This window comes from Schistocerca americana, chromosome 2 (assembly GCF_021461395.2).
Source record: "Schistocerca americana isolate TAMUIC-IGC-003095 chromosome 2, iqSchAmer2.1, whole genome shotgun sequence".
In the NCBI taxonomy this organism is placed as follows: domain Eukaryota; kingdom Metazoa; phylum Arthropoda; class Insecta; order Orthoptera; family Acrididae; genus Schistocerca; species Schistocerca americana.
In genome coordinates this window covers 257,275,991-257,297,168 of record NC_060120.1, presented here as the reverse complement: position 1 = coordinate 257,297,168, position 21,178 = coordinate 257,275,991, and the positions used below count along the sequence as shown (strand labels likewise).

Below are 21,178 nucleotides of genomic sequence, written 5' to 3'. Positions count from 1 at the left end.
CAGTCGCAACTGACGAAGACGTGGGGTCAACACGGAAACACGTATTGATGCGAAGCCCCGCGTTGCACGGTGTATGCTGAGCGGTGTACTCACGAAAACTCTTGTAGCTGCACCAGTATTGTAATCTCTTGTCACTTCTGCCGCAGGTCACAGTCTATCCTGCTTTATAGAGCTGGCAAACCTCCGTCTTCCGTATAATGCGACGAGAGTGCAAATGTCGACGGTATGCGCAGTGACATTATCAGTGCTTTCCTAATATTTTTATTAAGGAGAGTACGATTCACTTATGGACGGCAGTTATCTCGTAAGGAGGAAGAGGAAATTCTACAAGAAGGTATGTTTAAAAATCTTACATAAGCCCTACGCCAACTAACGCCCGTGAAACTGTTTTACTACGGCCAATTACATCATGCGCTCTATGGAAAAAAAGTGTGAAATATATCACTTGTGGAACTTTGTTGCATCCAACATTTTGGAGGCTTGAAATGCCTAGGAAATTTTGGAATGACTAAAGATAGTTACCTAATTCCCAGCACGGAATTAGCGAATGTTTTGTCACTAGCTATTAATTGTGTACGAGAATCTTTTCTCACCAAGAATCAGAACGGGGAAATTAGCCAGCTGAGCAAAACATTTAGATGTTGGCATTCAGTTCGATTTTTCCAGCTCGGCAAATACTGGAAACTAATTGCTCCCAAGTTTTGACCCTATAGGGCAACCAGGTGCTAGCGATGTACTTGTCTACAGGTGTATGAGTCTGCGTATGACCATATGAGACATACAACTTATAGCACATATGAATAAAACTTGCCGGCCGAAGTGGCCGTGCGGTTAAAGGCGCTGCAGTCTGGAACCGCAGGTTCGAATCCTGCCTCGGGCATGGATGTTTGTGATGTCCTTGGGTTAGTTAGGTTTAACTAGTTCTAAGTTCTAGGGGACTAATGACCTCAGCAGTTGAGTCCCATAGTGCTCAGAGCCATTTTTTTTAATAAAACTTCATTCATGTGTGACTGTTGCTCGACGGTTTTCACTTTCCATTGTTTTGCTTCCAGTGCATTTTTTTTTTGTTGACAGACGTGTTAATCTATTGCAAATTACTCACTCCATATGATATTGCATAAGAGTGTGGTCAAAATAAAACTGGTCTGGAAAGTGTCTTCGGCATTTCATGGCAAAGTGATCTACCCAGCAAAGAGACTCTTATGAAACTACCTAAAATTATTTCGAGCACCATAAAACGTAGCACAAATGAAAAGTAGCCTTCAGAGAAGTTCGACGATGTCGTAATGTCCGTTAACTGTGAAAGTGGAAATTAAAATGATCGTTGTTGTACGATCAACCTATTTCCGTTACAAATTGGGCTCTATTTACGAGATGAAGCCAACGTGCACACGTCCTTTTCTGCCAGTGCAGTCATATCGGGCCATTTGGATCCTAAGTTTTAAATATCTTCAGATGAGTTGTAGTGCAGCATGTCTGAGTATGTGAACTCACAGAATACGCCCCGTTCTACATCAGAAAATCCTCATTAGTAAGTTCAACAGGCCTTGTGTTATTTGAAGATCAGTGATACGTAACTTTCGGGCCAGTTTTATTTCGGCCACTTTGTGAACTATACCTCTCACTTGACACACTAGACATTTTTGGTGTCACTACGCTTACTACAATTTGTAAAAGACGAAAATCGAATGTCGGACGCCGGTTTTCGCTGTCGTGTTTACGTGTGAGGCCTAAGTCTATTTTGCTAGTCTGATAAAACACCGGTTTTGTAGGCGTCAGTTGTTTAATAGGAATGGCGTGTACATAAATGACCTGTTACACTTACGCCAGCACGATCAAGTGGCGTTATCAGTGCTTCCGTAACCAATAAATATTATGAAAGTAAGTGTACAGTGTGCCTGCAGCTAAAACTCAGAAACCACTCCCGGTACGATCAAGGGAGTTATATGGATGGCATGGTAGCCCTCTATCCCCCATCCATGAGGAAGCTTCCCATTTTTACCTGAAGGGCGTGCTTTTGAAGATACACTCCTGGAAATGGAAAAAAGAACACATTGACACCGGTGTGTCAGACCCACCATACTTGCTCCGGACACTGCGAGAGGGCTGTACAAGCAATGATCACACGCACGGCACAGCGGACACACCAGGAACCGCGGTGTTGGCCGTCGAATGGCGCTAGCTGCGCAGCATTTGTGCACCGCCGCCGTCAGTGTCAGCCAGTTTGCCGTGACATACGGAGCTCCATCGCAGTCTTCAACACTGGTAGCATGCCGCGACAGCGTGGACGTGAACCGTATGTGCAGTTGACGGACTTTGAGCGAGGGCGTATAGTGGGCATGCGGGAGGCCGGGTGGACGTACCGCCAAATTGCTCAACACGTGGGGCGTGAGGTCTCCAGAGTACATCGATGTTGTCGCCAGTGGTCGGCGGAAGGTGCACGTGCCCGTCGACCTGGGACCGGACCGCAGCGACGCACGGATGCACGTCAAGACCGTAGGATCCTACGCAGTGCCGTAGGGGACCGCACCGCCACTTCCCAGCAAATTAGGGACACTGTTGCTCCGGGGGTATCGGCGAGGCACATTCGCAACCGTCTCCATGAAGCTGGGCTACGGTCCCGCACACCGTTAGGCCGTCTTCCGCTCACGCCCCAACATCGTGCAGCCCGCCTCCAGTGGTGTCGCGACAGGCGTGAATGGAGGGACGAATGGAGACGTGTCGTCTTCAGCGATGAGAGTCGCTTCTGCCTTGGTGCCAATGATGGTCGTATGCGTGTTTGGCGCCGTGCAGGTGAGCGCCACAATCAGGACTGCATACGACCGAGGTACACAGGGCCAACACTCGGCATCATGGTGTGGGGAGCGATCTCCTACACTGGCCGTACACCACTGGTGATCGTCGAGGGGCACTGAATAGTGCACGGTACATCCAAACCGTCATCGAACCCATCGTTCTACCATTCCTAGACCGGCAAGGGAACTTGCTGTTCCAACAGGACAATGCACGTCCGCATGTATCCCGTGCCACCCAACGTGCTCTCGAAGGTGTAAGTCAACTACCCTGGCCAGCAAGATCTCCAGATCTGTCCCCCATTGAGCATGTTTGGGACTGGATGAAGCGTCGTCTCACGCGGTCTGCACGTCCAGCACGAACGCTGGTCCAACTGAGGCGCCAGGTGGAAATGGCATGGCAAGCCGTTCCACAGGACTACATCCAGCATCTCTACGATCGTCTCCATGGGAGAATAGCAGCCTGCATTGCTGCGAAAGGTGGATATACACTGTACTAGTGCCGACATTGTGCATGCTCTGTTGCCTGTGTCTATGTGCCTGTGGTTCTGTCAGTGTGATCATGTGATGTATCTGACCCCAGGAATGTGTCAATAAAGTTTCCCCTTCCTGGGACAATGAATTCACGGTGTTCTTATTTCAATTTCCAGGAGTGTATAAGGGCTGGGAAATTTGGCTCTCTAGAAATTTTTAGAACATTCCAGAACACTCGAGAGTATTCGAGAACATTCCAGAACATTCGAGAGCATTCCACAACATTCCCGAATGTGCCACAATGATCCGGTATGTCCTGGAATGTTCGGGAGTAATATGGAACATTCGGGAAGATTCCAGAATGTTTGGGAACATCCCAGATCATTGTGGAACATTCCAGAACACTCTCGAATGTTGTGGAATGTTCTGGAACATTGTGCACCATTCGAAGTCTTTCTTGTATGTTCTGGAATTCGCCACTGGTGGGATTACCCGTCGAGGGTTCGAACGTCAGTTTGTTATCAGTGACGAAGAGAGGAGCCGAAAAAGCAGTGCAGTGAGTGAATGAAGACAGACAGTGAAGTGTGAGTAGTCAAAGTGATACAGTAACTGTATACAAATCGAAAATAAAGCGTGAAAAGTTTGGAAAGTGTACTTAAGAGTATTTTAAAGAAGTAAAATTATCGCAGGAGATAAGACACGATAATTTCTTACTTCTTTACTACTCACTGCATTCGCTACACGGTTTGCAGACAACATGCACATACACCACTGAATGTAACTTCAGCATCATATCATTGTACGACACAATTTAGGAGACATGACGTCATAAACAATGAGATCCGTGAAAAACCGCCGCACAGTGCATGACGTTTAAATTTGTTATTTCGTTGCTATAAATTCCATTCGCAACACATTGTGCAGACAGTATTCACATATCCCGCTGATCTATAAAATTATTTCATTGTACGACGTGTACACAGAAGCGCCAAAGAAACTGGTTATCAAGATTTAAGTGACTTTGAACGTGGTGTTATAGTCGGCGCACAAGCGATAGGACACAGCATCTCCGGGATAGCGATGAAGTGGGGATTTTCCCGTTTGACCACGAGTGTACCGCGAATATCAGTAATCCGGTAAAACATCAAATCTCCAACATCGCTGCGGCCGGAAAAAGATACTGCAAGAACGGGACCAAAGACGACTGAAGAGAATCATTCAACGTGACAGAAGTGCAACCCTTCCACAAACTGCTGCAGATTTCAGTGGTGGGCCATTAACAAGTGTCAGCGTGCAAACCATTCAACGAAACATCATGGATATGGGCTTCCGGAGCCGAAGGCCCACTTGTGTGCCCTTGATGACTTCAAGGCACAAAGCTTTACGCCTCACTTGGGCCCGTCAACACCGGCATTGGACTGTTGCTCACTGGAAACATGTTGCCTCGTCGGACGAGTCTCGTTTCAAATTGTATCGAGCGGCTGGACGTGTACGGGTATGGAGACAACCTCACGACACCATGGACCCTGCATGTCAGCAGGGGACTGTTCAAGCTGGTGGTGGCTCTGTAATGGTGTGGGGTGTGTGCAGTTGGAGTGAAATGCGACCGCTGATAGGTCTAGATACGACTCTGACACGTGACACGTACGTAAGCCAACTGTCTAATCACCTGCATCCGTTCAAGTCCATTGTGTATTCCGACGGACTTGGCCAATTCCAGCAGGAATTCCGCACACGTCCAGAATAGCTACAGAGAAGCTCCAGGAACACTATTCTGAGTTTAAACACTTCCGCTTGCCAACAAACTCCCGAGATATGAACATTATTGTGTATATCTGGGACGCCTTGCAACTTGTTGTTCAGTAGAGATATCCGCCCCCTCGTTCTCTTACGGATTTACGGACAGTCCTCAAGGATTCATGGTGTCAGTTCCCTCCAGCACTACTTCAGACATTAGTCGAGACCATGACATGTTGTGTTGCGGCACTTCTGCGTGCTCGCGGGGACCCTACACGATGTTAAGCAGGTGTACGAGTTTCTCGGGCTCTTCAGTGCAGTTCACACGCTACGTGGTATGCACAGCTGTAAATAAATACTGGGCGACGCCGAGTTTCTCTACTAGTACTTTTATTAAAGAGAGAGTACGATTCACTTATGGATGTCAGTTAACTCGTAAGGAGGAAGAGGAAATTGTACAAGAAAGTATGCTTAAAAATAGTATATAAGCCCTAGGCCAACTAACGCGCGCGAAACTGCTTTACTACAGCCAACTACGTAGATCAAGCGCGTGTGGAAAAAGATATGACTTGTGCACTTTGTTGTACCCAACATTTTGGATGGTTGGAATGCCTAAGAAATTTTGAAGTGAGTAAAGATAGATACCTAATTCCTGGCGGAGAATTAGTGAATATTTTGTAACTATTAATTGTGTACGAGAACCCTTCACACCAAGAAACAAAGCGGGGAAATTGGCAAAGGTGCAAAATATTTAACTTTTAGCATTCAGTTCGATTTTTCAAACTCGGCAAATATATCAGCATTTATGTATCTCATCCCATCTAAAAAAGATAGTACTAAAAGAAACGTATGACTTCCAGGTCAGTCCAATACTCTTTTCTTTCAATTCAGATAAATAATTTGTCGACATTAACAAACATTTTAAAAAGCAAGTAGTATCTTTACAACGTAGTCACCACGAAAATGATGTGTTTACATGGAGGGAATACCGATTTTGAAAACTGTAATCCGCCCATTAAGCCCGCCTTTCTACAACCGAAGTTCGAGGGCTATAAGCAGTGCTAAGAAGTCGGATTATGGAAGCCGGAATTGGGAGGCCCGTGTAAACATTTGAGGCCGCACAGCTTCCGGCAGCCCCAGCGCAGGCGCGCGCCCTAGAACCCTTCTACGTTACGTAAGCCGCTAGCCGGCAATTAGTGTAGTCCCTTGAATACGCGGTGGGAGGAAGTCGCCCGCAGCAGGCTCGTGCGGCACCCAGAGGCGATCCGCTGAACACGTGAGTCCACCCTACGTGGTTCTGATAGAGCGGCGGATGCCTGGATGGCGGCCCACGCTATCGGCTGCAACAATCTATGCGCAGATCACCCCAAATTTCGTGCGACGACGCGATTCAATCCGTTGTCCGTCTGCCATACACACCGAGGTGACGAAAGTCACGGGATACCTTATGATATCGTGTCGCACCCGCTTTTGCCCGGAGTAGCGCACCAACTCGACGTGGCATAGACTCGTCGAGTCTTTCGAAGTCCCCTGCAGAAATATTGAGCCATGCTGCCTCTATAGCCGTCCATAATTGTAAAAGTGTTGCCGGTCTAGGGTTTTGTGTACGAACTAACCTCTCGATTATGTCCCATAAATTTTCGATGGGACTCATCTGGATGGCCATATCATTCGCTCGAACAATGGAAAATTGTACTGAAATGCAGGAGGATCTGCAACGAATTGACGCACGGTGCAGGGAATGGCAATTGAATCTCAATGTAGGCAAGTGTAATGCGCTGCAAATACACAGAAAGAAACATCCTTTATCATTTAGCTACAGTATAGCAGGTCAGCAACTGGAAGCAGTTAATTCCATAAATTATCTGGGAGTACGCATTAGGAGTGATTTAAAATGGAATGATCATATAAAGTTGATTGTCGGTAAAGCAGATGCCAGATGAAAGATCATTGATACAGACAATAAAAAATAAGGGTCCTAAGATAGAATCTTGGGGGACACCACATGTTATTGGTTCCCAGTTCGATGAACCATCCGTAACAGCAGAACCAACTCCAACATTAGCAGAGCCAGTACTGTCAACTAAAAACCTTCAGACAGCAGGCATAAGCCAGTGCCTCCATCCAATCTAAACGATTTTTTAGTGGAAACCAGAAAGAGGAGGAAGCCCACAAGAGAAACAGACATATGACCTTATTTAAGTGGGAAAAGCAGAGGAATCTACAACATGGTATATACAACATTAAAATAATCCGCCAGAATGTACAGAGCCTAACCAATAAATATCAACAATTAGATGTGTTTGTAAATGAAACTATGACTGATGTGCTTGCTATTAGTGAACACTGGTTATCTGATGCCAAATTAGATCTTTTTTAAACCTCTAAACATGGTACTAGCTAATAAGTTTTGCAGATCTTCCATCAGAGGTGGGGGAGTGTCAATGTATGTAAAAAGCACATTGGATTTTAATTCTGTAAATGTAAGTAAATATTTATTAGAAGAGATAACTGCATTATGTACAACATGTGTAAAGATACCAAGTACTGAAATTTATGTTGTATTTTTATACAGACTCCAAAGTGGAAACTTTGAAGTTTTCTTAACAAAGTTTTGTGACATGATAGAGAATGTTTTTATATCAAACCTGAATAAGTTAGTAATTATAGGAGATTTCAGCATAAATGTATTAGCAGATAAGTTACACACTAGAATATTCAAGTATACTCTGCTCAGATATAATGTAAGATACAACACTGCAACCAGGGAGACTGAAACACGCCAGTCTACAATAGATAACATGGTTGTGATCTTACATCTTTGTTGTTATAAGTGCTTTGTCAGACCATCACGCAGTAGAACTAGGTGTGAACATAAAAAAGCTTTTTACACACAGTTGCTATATAGATATATTAGGATGAATACAGACCAAAATATAACTCATTTGAATAACATGCTAAGCAATATGGATTGGAACAGTGTTCTAACAACACATTACAGTTGTGGAAAATTCTCAAGAGAACTATGCTACATTCTCAACCAACCCTGCCCATTAAAAAAAAGAGAATTCAGTCACATGCTGTAACTCAAAACTGGTTATCAAGTTCTGTCACTGAATCTTGAGAAAAACTAAGATGGTATGAGTATGCTATGTTAAATGACATGAGCAATAAAAAAATTAAAAGAAGAGTTCAGAAAGTATCCGAAATACTATACAGACCTCCTAATTTCTGAAAAACAGAAATATTTTGAAAGTGTCATTCAGAACGCAAATAATATTTCCAAATCATTATGATCAGTAGTAAATAAAGAAATAGGTAAGTCTGGGAAACATACAACTCAATATAAGTTGCTGATAAATGATGCAATAGAAACTGATCAGAACAAGGTAGTAGATCTATTTAACAATTACTTTGCCTCTGTTGGCACTAGCATAAACAATCAGCTTAAAAATCACAAATACAAATTCAGAGGAACACCTGTGTCAGGAAGTATATTTTTGACACCAACAAGTGAAGAAGAAATAATTGAAATAGGGAGTAGCTTGAAGAATTCTCATGCAGCAGGATATGATGGTCTTAGTCTGGACACACTTAAGAAATGTATTCATAAAATTGTGTCACCTTTATCAGCAATTATCAACTTACATGCGGAAGATGGGAGTTTTCCAGATGAGTTGAAAACTGCTCGAGTTGCACATATTTTTTAAAAAAGGAAACAGAAATCTAGTAGAAAACTTGTGACCTACACCTGTTCTTCCAATAATATCCAAATTCTTTGAGAAAGTAATATACATAAGAATCTGGAACTTCCTGGTAAGCAAAAAAGTGATTTCTAAGGGGCAATATGGGTTTGTTAAGGGGTCATCCACCATTGCAGCAGCATCCAACTTAATCGAAGATGTCACTCAAGCAATAGACAATAAAGAACATGTATGTGGCATCTTTCTAGACTTACAAAAAGCATTTGACTGTGTTGATATGACCATATTGCCGGACAAACTATCGAACTATGGCATTCAAGGCACAGCCCATCACATGGTTTGATCCAACAAATAGGAAGCAGTTTGTGTCTATTAGCACTACAGAGGTAGCATACAATTCAAATACCACTGACATTAATTTTGGTATTCCACAGGGGTCAGTATTAGGACCACGCCCCGCTACAGCTATCTTATATGCAGATGATACTATGTTAATATGCCAGATTTTGATGGGTGATGTGAATGCATTAAAAAAGAATACTTGGCCAAACCTCTTGGCCTGACACTTTATGCAGAGTTAAACTGGTCTGCTCATGTAAATGATATTTGCAAAAAGCAATCTACTGCCATATATGCCCTAAGAAAATGGACACCTTTTTGTAACATTACCACTCTGAGGCAAATATTTTTGTACACTATTTGAATCCCATGTAAGCTATGGGGATTCAGCAGTAAAGGTAATATGAAAAGTGTACTTACCCTACAGAAGAAGGCACTTAGATTTATGGGAAAGAAATGTGCCAGGGAATCCTGCAGAAATCTGTTTAAGGAATTTAAATACTAACTGTTCATAACCTGTACGTACTTAAGGTAATCATTATGGCAGTAAACAGTAACAAAAAATTAATAAAGAAATACACTATGACAACACTAGAGGTAGAGAAAGACCCCACAATATCACCTATAGAACAACACTCTATGAGAAACGCTCTCACTATGCAGGCATAAAACTACTGAATTGCCTCCATCCTAAGAGCTCCAAATTGCTCATTACAGAACTAAAAAATAAATTAAAATTATGGCTCCTAAACAGTCCTGCATATTCAATAGATGAGTTTCTAGATTTAGTACACTTGTTTGATGGAAGACCCTCTTTCTAAAAATATATGAATCTCAGATCTTAGACTGTGTCACAAACTGTAAATATTTGAATCTGAGGTTTGAAGACTGCTTCACAAACTGTAAATTTCTTAATCTATGTACTGCAATAGCAAATTGTTTTTATGTGTAATCCATATATGTAACATTGTTCTCTCAACTAAATACAGAAAAATTTGTTTGGATAATAATATCAGGCAATAATGTACAACTCTAGTAACTAAGGCTCTGACTTATCCAGAAGACTGGAACAAAAAAACTTTTTTGTAATCAGTTGATGACGGCTCAAAAATAAATAAATAAAAGAAAATAGATGCCTGATAGCATAATACACATCTATGTCCTATTGACATCCTTTGTTTTCTGTGAGAGATATAGGATTTGAACCATTTTGCAGCATTTCCTAGTACACTATAATATTCTAATTTACTTAAAATGTTTGTGACTTACACAGTCAAATGCCTTTGGCAGATCACAAAATATACCAGTAGCCTGTGTCTAATGCATTAAGTACATCATCACTGTATGTGGAGGTAGTCTTCTCAATACCAGAATCCTTTAGAAATATGAACTATGACTTGGATAATATTTTATTTGTGTTCACATTGTTAAGAAGATGGCTGTTTACTATATTTTCTAAAATTTTTGAGAATGCGGGTAGAAGTGAAACTGAATGGAAGTTTGATGGTATGTCTTTATCGCCTTTCTTATACAACAGCTTAACATCAGTATATTTCAATCCCACAGGAAATGTTCCACTGATAAAAGACTGGTTACCTAAATAACTTAAAATGTCTCTAAACTCACAGGCACACTGTTAATCAACTTTGTTGATGTATTATCATAGCCACTGGAATTTTTTAATTTTAAGGATTTTGTGGTGTACAGTTCTTCTAATGGTGTTGTGGGGGTCATATTCATGTTAGTGTAGTTGCTTGTAGTGACTGGTCTGAGATATTCCATGGCAGAAACTACTAAACCTGACAACCTCATCTTTTCAGTAAGAATTATGAAGTGCTTATTGAAAAGTTCAGCAACACTGCACACATATGTTCCCTGTGTATAGTTTTCTTCTTAATGCTATGTGCTCCTCTTCATTTCTGGTTCTACCACTCTCTTCCTTCACTGTATCACATACTGTCTTTATTTTTTATCTGATGTGACTATTCTTTTCTAATAACACATTTGCTTTGATGACTGTATACTATCTTCAACTGACAGGCAGAAAAGTAGTAACTGAATGGGCTAGAAAAATTGATTCAGACCTTAACACGTAAATTAGTCTTCTGACATTCAGTTTTCGTACTCTGGGAGTTGCACTGCATGTAAACTAGCAACTTGCTACAGTTACATGCAAAACAACTTCTGAGATGAAAACCTAATGTTGGAAACTGATTTCCAGTGGCTGTGGTATTCAAAATGTTGTCTTCCCTAAAAAGTATTTGCCTCTATTCCTAGTTCCTAGGAACAGTGCTGGGAAGGAACAATGAGCTCCTCACAGTGGGTTATAACAGTCAATATTTAACAGTGTTCAGTTTCCTAACTCTAAACTCAAGTTTCCTTAAGTTTTATCTTTTTAAAACAATTGTGCTGCTGTATTACATTTTTATCAATTTATTTTAGTACATAATTTACTTGTCAGGAAACTGTAAATATCAGTCATTGGGTATTAATGACCATGTTATTATGTGCAGTTGACTCAGTCAACAATTGGATAGTGTTGGACAATAATGGGTGATTTTAAATGTACTTAAGTTTGCTGCTGCATAGTGTGTAAAAATCTATTTTGTGTCTACATTTCTATATTTTTTTCAATGTGGGAATCATTTCCCTTATACCTGTTCTACCTATGTGAATGACACAGTATTCTTGAAGACTGCTGCAATGTTTCAAATGTGAGTCATTACTACATTACCAAACAGCACTGCCTGTTCTAAGAACAAATTGTTTAATCCTCTGGAAAGGTAAGTTATCATAAACTTCATTTAAGAGTAGGAAATTATAGGATTAAAGATGCATCTGGAAAGAAATTTGAAGGTATTGTAACAAATACTGCTTTTTTTATTGACATCAAAAATAGATTCAGTACAAGAACAGGAGAGTGAAACACACGAAGTAGGAACAAAAGTGTAAATATCGGAGATTCAACTGAATATTTTGTGGTAGACTGGAACAATTTCAGGAAAGACTGGCTTCAGCTCTCTATTACCATATAAATTTCCTTGGACTGACTGGCTGTTTTTCTTTCATTTTTTTTAAACATCTCTCATTTTCTTAGCTCTTTTCAGAGTTTATATTGGGGTACAGACATTGATAAAAAAGTCACACTGTCATAGTGTCACATAAACAAAACAATAAAAATGGATGATGTAATGACAATTTATGAAAATTGTAAAAAATAATTTATGTATTGCACTTCCTGACCATTCAACAAGATGACAGTTTTAATGAATGTGAACAATACATTCCTCCTCCACGTCCTGTGGGCCCTGTTATTTGTACCTTTCATGAGGTAAAATTCAACAGTTGAGAAGAGTAAGAAACAGTGAGTACACTGATGCGAGCAGTCTGAATTGACAAGTGATTGAAATTTTATCCAAAGGCCACCAAAAACTATGAAACTGACACCTGTCAGCTCCATATATGTCACATCACAGAAGTTACGTCCCTCAGATGATGCTGTGATGATACACAGAAAAGTAGTGTAATGAGATCAGTTCACACACGGCAGTAATGCAGTCGGTTGACAGAATCCACCGGGAACCACACTGCTCTAGCCGCCGCCCCCTCCCAGCTCCTCTTCATACTGCTTCCTGAAGCAGTCACCAACAGGGAAGAAGTCCCAGCATCTCTGTTGGTACATGTTCCAGACATAGGTCTCCTGACCAGTATATTCTGTGTCTGGTTTGTTGATTAAGTGCATCAAAAAGAACCTGGGAAAACAGAACAAGTGTTTGGCAACTTCAACAGATAAATGTATGTCAAACTACAGATCTTAAGACATGGTTCAAATGTAAACAATGCTTGACAGTTTACAAATACATCAATCAATATGCAAACATTGAAAAATTCTTTAAGAACACATCATTACTACACAAAAGTAATTCAGAATAATTCAATTTATTTTTATGCTTGGATCTACAAACACATTAAATTTTTTGAAAGAAATCATTTTCCTGCTTAAGCCGTTTAAGTTGAAATGTGTCATCATGAAACATCACATCTGCACCAATTTAAATTATGGGCCTAGGTGATGCATGCACCATGGCAGTGAAGTATGCTGCCGACTAAGGCCATGCAGCAGCACTGATAGAGCTTGCTTCTAGCAGTGTGTCCAAAAAATCGGGTTTTTCTTTGCACAATGAGCATTGTGTGTGACTTGTCAGCTGCACCTGTGGAAAGATGATAGTTCGATGGGCAAATATACTGTTGACAGCATATAGGAGGCTAATCTCTTGGACCTGGGATTTCTGTACTATCTTAGTACTTAATATGGTCTGTATATTTTATGAACAGCCAAATAATTGTGAATTGTACTGGCTAATCAAAAGATTTTTGTATGCAGTTTTTAACATTACTGAATAGTGTGTCTGGCTGGAATGTGGGTTTAGCTCGAACCAGCAGATGGGCAGTGGTGATGCGTTTATCTAACAGAACTGCAGAGGTTATGCTGAGAATGTTTGTACAATTACCCCACATTCGTAAAGCTAAGTTGATCTTATCATCATTTTAATGCTTCTGATGTGTAATTGTGGCAAGGTGTTCATTTCTATAGCCAGTGATATTTTAAATGATGTGTTAAAGCTGTGGCTGGAGGAGCCTTAATTGAGCAACTGTGTAACGGTTGCTTTTTGGGGGGGGCTTACTGTGATAAAAGATATTTTCATGGTGTAATTTTGCTGGCATGATCTGCAGGTACAACTGTATTTTGTGGAATTGTGCAACTGATAATAGAGTTTGTTAAAGAGGCTGGAGCAGGGCTTGACTGTTAGTGACGGCTGAAGGAAGTATTCAGTAGCTCTGTACATATAAATGTGAAGTTGTGATGAAGGTTTTTAGCCTATGTATGTTGTTAAATATACTGCATGTGTAGCACAAGTTAAGTGAATCTGTAGCCCAACTGACATTAAGTTTTATTGATTACATTGGTGTTAAAATTTTAATTAATCTTAATCATTGTTAATTCAACTCACATTTAACTAAACTCACAGATTTTCCAAATTAATAGAGTTAAAGTAGCTGTGATACCACATCTGGCATGAATTATTGTACAAGGTTTGCAACTTTGCTTCTGCAGTTTTTTCCCCAACATTTGAGGCTTTAATGAAACAAATTGGTTACCGATGTATCATTCAAAGTATTTTCCAGGTGATAGTCTGAGGGAGCAATGTCTGGAGAATACGGCGGGTGGGGTAGTTCTTCTCATTTTATCGTTTCCAAGTACATTTTGACCTCTTTTGCAACGTGGGGTCGAGTGTCGTCATGCTGCAAAATCACTTTATCATACCTCTCGCTGTATTGTGGCCGTTTGTCTTTTAAAGCTCTGCTCAAACGCATTAACTGCGTTCGATAACGAGCACCTGTGATTGTTTCACTTGTTTTTAACACCTCATAGTACCTGGTCCCACCAAATGCAGAGCATGATCTTGGAGCCAAGAATATTCGGTTTGGCTGTCGACGTGGAAGCATGGCTGGGATATCCCCATGATTTTTTGCATTTAGGGTTATCGTAATGAACCCATTTCCCACCCCGGTCACAATGCAATGCAGAAATCCCTTTCGTTTTCGCATCTGAAGCAACTGTTCCCAAACACAGAAACGCTGTTCAATGTCTCTTGGTTTCAGCTAACACGGGACCCAAGTTCCTTCTTTCTGATTCATGCCCACAGTGTTGAGATGTTTTAAAATGGCTTGCTGTGTCACTCCCATTAATAGTGCCAACTCTTCTTGAGTTTGATGCGAGTCTTCGCTCAGCAATGCCTCCAATTCTGCATCTTCGAAAACATTGTCTCTTCAACCACTGTGCTGGTCTATGATGTTAAAATCACCATTCTTGAAGCATTGAAACCATTCACGACACATTCTTTCACTAATAGCGTCCTTACCATATGTACTTGAGAGCATCTGATGAGACTCAGCCGCTGTTTTCTTCATATTGAAACAAAACAGTAACACCTCCCGCAAATGACAGGAATTAGACTCGTAAACTGACATTTTCAATCACAAACAACTTTATGATGCAGGCACAAATCGACAAATGTTTGACTATGGTTATGTTGACCAAGGTCCAAGCTAACTGCCTGACTTCTGTGGTCTGTTTCTTTCGATCGCTACTTACTGTTGTCGCCACATATTGGCAAACGGCGGAAGTAAAGTTGTACACCTTTTACTTAATTAATTGCTGGTAAGCTGATACTATTAAGGTTAAACGAATTTTACTTAAATTGTTACATGTATGTACAGGAAGTGCACCCTAAGTTAATTATGTTTAAATGATTTTCATGATCATTCAATAATGAAATTCCATGCATGATCCATGGACAATAAGTCAAAGTCATTATTGCCTTGAGTTTTTGTGTTATTCATGTTCCTTTTTTAATTCACAAAAATTTTATGAAATAAAGTATCTTCAAAAACAAGGTTGAGTTATGGCTCAAAGCAGCCTGACCATTTCCCTGTTCCACTACAGAAACAAACACTTTATTTCACAGGCAGTTAGCTAATATTGCCCCATTATAAAGCAGCCTGGTGGTAACAACAATAAAAAAGTTATGGGCAATAATGAATAAAGCTGCCCATAATTTTTTTTATTGGTTTTCCACCCCACTGCCCAATAATGGCCAAGGAGGTTAAATTAGCTAATCATCATTAAAATAAAGTGTTTATTTTAAATAATAATGAGCTCAAGAACAAAAAATGATTTTTTCAAGAAATCAAAGTAATTAATTTCACAACTTTGAAAATAACAATTTATAAAGAGGGTAAGGTACAACTAGACACTTACATATAATTTGCTAAGTTATGTTCTTGTTGTACATGAGTGTCAAACCCATGTGGTACTTTATCAAAGTAATCTTTTCCAATACCACAAATAAAGCAGTTTGACTCCATGTCTTCTTTTACACTTTCCAACTGATCTCTCAGCTCACCAAAAGCATCAATGATCAAACCTGTAGCAAGAGAAAATGTATTCACAAAAAGTTCTCACTTACTTCACTAATAGCAAGAAAATTGTGTACTTCACAATCGTTTATGTAAAACATGCTGTTTCTGGGCATAATGTTCATGTTTTCCCTTGCATAAGAGGTTTCAGTGTTCATGTAATCAGAATATTATGCTGAATTCACAGTAATGCAAGAAGTACAAAAAAGTATAGTAATCATATGAAGTACCAAAATATTTCTACAATACAAATTCACACGACTAAATAACTACTTATTAAGTGCCCTGTAAACACAGAAATGTACATTTCCGTAAATTCAGAATCTATAATAGTAAAAAAAATTAATAATAGGGCATCTGTTGTCACAGCAAGGAATTACATACAAAACAGGAGATATGTACACCAAAAATTTTAAGTTTCATTGTACTAAGTTTCAGCGATTCATATCCAATAATCACATATTTGTTTTAGCCATGTACTCATACTCAAATACTATAAACAGTTCTATTGGAAGCTTACTTTGCAAAAGACTTTATTGGGAAAGGTTATTTATAGCCTGTGGTCAATGTCTCCTACCTTTGCTATAAAGACTGCTGCTCATCATACTATTATCTACCACACAGCTTGGCCACAAGAAAGAAAGTCACACAATTTTAATCTGTCTTAAATGTGTACTATTATGAATTAACGTGGTTGATGGATTGAATTGTGGGTCTTGTTGAATATGATGAATTAGTACTTATTGCATTACGGTTTTGGAACTAAGTAGAAGAAACAAGTCTGTAGGCAGAGAAATAAGCAATGTCATGAATGAAATATTGGGAAGTATTAATGATTATAAAATGTCTCAAGCAAAACTGTATTTGAGAATGTAAGTAGAATGTAACTGTAATGAAAATAACAATGATTGTGTATTAGAACAGAACAGAATGAATTTTTATTGCCACATGATGTATCACATACAATAAGTCAAATGAAACATTGGTGATTCATCAGTGAATACAGTTCTACGACTGCATAGCTGTATATAAAAGAACACACAGATATATAAAAAGAGTGTGTATACGTGCGTGCATGCATGCGCGCCTGCACACACACACACACACACACACACACACACACACACACACAGAGAGAGAGAGAGAGAGAGAGAGAGAGAGAGAGAGAGAGAGAGAGACAGACAAACATGTATGTTTGTTTCTTTCTGAAAATCTTCTACATTGTATTAACATTTGGTTTTTAAGTATTTTTCAATGTGTCTGATTCTGTAGTTTATATGACAGATAGCATAAGTATATATTTCCAGACAAACATATTCACAATGTAATCATCTAACTGGCCAGTAGCTAGACAGAAGACAGAAGTGTGTGAACAAAGGCTTTATGGTTGTTACAGTCTTCAAAACGACAGTTAATGAAGGTACAAGCATATGGAATAGGTTCCCAGACATGTGAGTGGCTGAAGACTTCTTAAGAATTACAACCCAATACAGTGTGCTTGATGGCAAGTGTTCATCAGAGACAAGAGTACAGTCAGGAATGCCCCAGGGAAGTGTGACAGGATTGCTCTTGTTCTCTATATGAGGTCTGTTAGTAAAGTATCCAACCTTCCTTCCTACTTTTATTTATTTATTTATTTATTTTTCCAAACAGCTGATGGATTTGAATTTAGCAAACTTCCATGAGCCAACCTTGAACCTTCTTGTGCATGCATGAATTTTTTCCCACCTGTCAATAGCATCAGCTACTGGCAAGCAGCAGTTGAATGAGTTGGTGTGTAGTGCTTGTGTCAGTTTCTCATTGCAAGGGAAATGATTGAACAACTGGAGCAATACTCCTGCATCAAATTTTGCCAGAAACTGGACAACAGCCAGGTGGATACTGTTCACAAGATTCAGACAGCTTTCGGTGATGATGCTACGGGCATCACACAGATTAAGGAGTGGTACAACCAGTTTCAAGACGGCTGCACATCAGTGGAGAGTGAGCCACACTCCGATCAGCCATCAACACGCTGAAATGACCAGGTAATTGCCAAGTGAATTCTGTGCTGATGAGGAACTGTTGTGTGACTATCAGAGAAATTGTGGAAGAGGTGGGAATCAACATTTTTTCGGCACATTCCATTGTGACTGATTGTGCTGAAGCTGCTGACAGCGGAACAAAAGCTACTTCATGGTGAAGTCTCACAGGAGTCCACAGATAGACACCCCGACTTCGTGAACACCATAATCACTGCTCACAAGTTCTGGGTGTACAGGTACAACTTGGAAACCAAATCACTGTCATCACAGTGAAAGCACTCATGACCAAGACCAAAGAAGGCCTGCCAAATGTGCAGTAATGTGAAATTGACACTGACTGCTTTCTTGACTGCGCCAGTGTGGTACACCATGAGTATGCAACATAGGGTCAAACAACCAGCAAAGATGATGTACTCCATCATTTACAAGATGCTGTGCAGCACAAGAGATTGGACTTTCGGTCAACAAGAAACTGGTGCCTCCATCACGACAATGCTCCACCACATTCCTCACACTTGGTTCAGAATTTTTGGTGAAAAATCAGATTCTTGTTCTTCAACAGGTTTCATACTCTTGGTATGGCCCCATCCAACATCTAGCAGTTTCCCAAATTCAAGAGGCTATTGAAAGGAACACAGTCAGACAAGAAAAGACATCACAGCAGAAGTGACAGCCAAGTTAAACTTCACTCTGAAACAGTCTTTTTCAGCATGCTTCTAACAACAGCAGAACTGCTGTGAGAACAGTGTGGAGTCCCAAGGGAACTACTTTGAGAGTGATTAGGTGTCCAATGCTCCGGCGAAACCAATTTGTTTTTCCAGCCAAAGGTTGGATGTTTTTGCAACAGACTTCATGGTCTGAAAGACAGGATGAGCAGCGATCAGAGACTGTTTTGCTGATGCAGCTGCAGAGTGCATGAAATGTCACTGAGTGATTGTAGGATGATATAGGATGACTTAGAATTTCTATTTTGTGAGATGAATGGCAGCTTACTCTAAGTGTAGAAAAATTTAAGTTAAGGAAGATGAGTGGGAAAAACAATCCTGTATTGTTTGAATAAAGTATTGGTAGAGTGACGCTTGACAAAGTGATGTCATTTAAATATTTGTGCCTAACACTGCAAAGCAAAATGAAATGGAATGAGCATGTCAGGACAGTAGTATGGAAGAAAAATACTCAACTTCAGTTTATTGGCAGAATTTTAGGAAATCGTAGCTCATCTATGAAGGAGATCATGCATAGAAAACCAGTGTGACCCATTCTAGAGTACTATTTGAGTGTTTGGATAACATCAATGCTATACAGAGGTGTACTGCTACATTTGTTACTGATAGGTTCAATCAAAACACACGTATTATGGAGATGCTTTGTCAACTCAAATCAGAGGTTTTTTTTCCAATATTTTGTTGACAGGGAACCAGAAACTTTTTGAATATTTCATGAAGCATTTATTAAAAAGACTGCCAACTGTTGCAGTACATACATTTGGCAACTAGTTTCAAACCAAACTGGTTCATCATCAAGCCTGGCCTGCTAAGGCTGTACTGAAAATGCCTAATCTTAAAATAAACATCAAAACGGCAATATATGCTTTATAAAATGTCCACACAATTACTGTCACAACCCCCATGTGCCTCATAGCAAGCAATTTGACTTCTTTCCTAAGGTACAAAAATATTCAAAAGAACAAAAGAAAATGAGAGAGAGAGAGAGAGAGAGAGAGAGAGAGAGAGAGAGAGAGAGTGTAACATGTTGAAAGGAAAGCTGTATAATGCATGCATGAGACAAATATGTTAACATAGGGCTGGGAATTTTATGTTCAAAGAAAATGTTATGTGGGTACACACACACACACACACACACACACACACACACACACAAAAAGGAAAAAAAAAATACAGGTGGCATCATCGAACACAAAGACAAGTTGGTAAAATAAGGTAACAGATGACAGTGTTGCTGATTTTGGGGAAGTTAGTTGCAAGACGCAGAGAGACATTAACAGCCTGAGAAACTACTGCTGAACAAGAATGTTCATTTATAAATAGTAGTAAAGAATGAAAAACTGTTATTCATCTAAAGGTGTGTAAAGTAACTAGTGAAGTCCACTTCCTGACAAACTAAAAGTAAACAGAGAGAAAAGTTCCCAATAGCATATGGGTACATCAATGTAATTAATTCCCATTCCACATTTCCATAATTTTCATTTTTATCTATTATGAAATTCTGTTGATATTCAGTTTGGAAGAGGCACTTCAGACTAGTTCTGCTTAGGAAACAGCTGTACTAACTGCAAACTTAGAGGCAAGCTATGCTGTCAACACAGCATCACACCATCTTTTCACCAGATCATCCCATGGAAGTTTTTGGCACTCGATTGAGGGCCTCTGTCTATGTGCAGCTCTCGACCTCCTCTTGATTCTGAAACTCATACTGAGTAGAGACCTGGAGTGCTCCTGCAGTCTCTTTCCACAACTACTCTCTGATGGCAACCACAACTTTCCATGTGCTTAATAGTGACTCAACATGAGTCTAGCTCCTATTTTTTTCACATAAAATTAACACCTTGCCATTTATGTGATCTGTACAGAATTTCATTGTATACCCAAAAATGAAATAAACAGAAGAATTTTCATAAAAAATGACTTCATCAATTGAGTGGCTCAGTGGGGTAAGAGCCCATACCAAATACAGTTAGTTTTGTGTAAAAAGGAGTTTTACAGGCATGTAAATTTTAAAGAATATCTGCTGGCATAACATTTCAAAAATAGACAATTAGTGTTCATTCAAATGTTCAAGAGGTTGTATCACTAATTTTCAAACTGATTGTTTTCATTGTCTTTAAAATCTCACACACATCAATGACCAAACAGTCTCTCCAATTCTTTAATTTTATAATGCAATGAACACACGTGACATAATGTCAGTATGTAGAATGAAAATCAGAGAACAGTAGTTCTCTTAAACATCAGTTTTTAGGTCGATGCTACAATCAACATTCTCATTTTAGTTTTATAAGTGCCTTCAGTCTCCGCTTTGAGTTTTTTTTAATATAAAATTCTTGTATGTAGGATGTATAATATTTATAGGGAAATATAATATCATCATATTTCAACTTTTTCACTGA

General features: G+C 39.7%; 1 protein-coding gene across 1 annotated transcript in view; it reads right to left on the bottom strand.

Moving 5' to 3' along the window:
- Positions 1-11,905: 11,905 nt before the first annotated feature.
- Positions 11,906-21,178, bottom strand: part of LOC124595722 (ryanodine receptor) — a 690,379-nt gene continuing 681,106 nt past the window's right edge. The window contains exons 103-104 of the mRNA XM_047134588.1: positions 15,870-16,035; positions 11,906-12,798 (exon numbers count right to left, since the gene is read on the bottom strand). Of these exons, the coding sequence (XP_046990544.1) occupies positions 12,639-12,798; positions 15,870-16,035 (326 nt within the window). The 3' untranslated portion in view covers positions 11,906-12,638. The remainder of the gene's footprint in view (positions 12,799-15,869; positions 16,036-21,178) is intronic.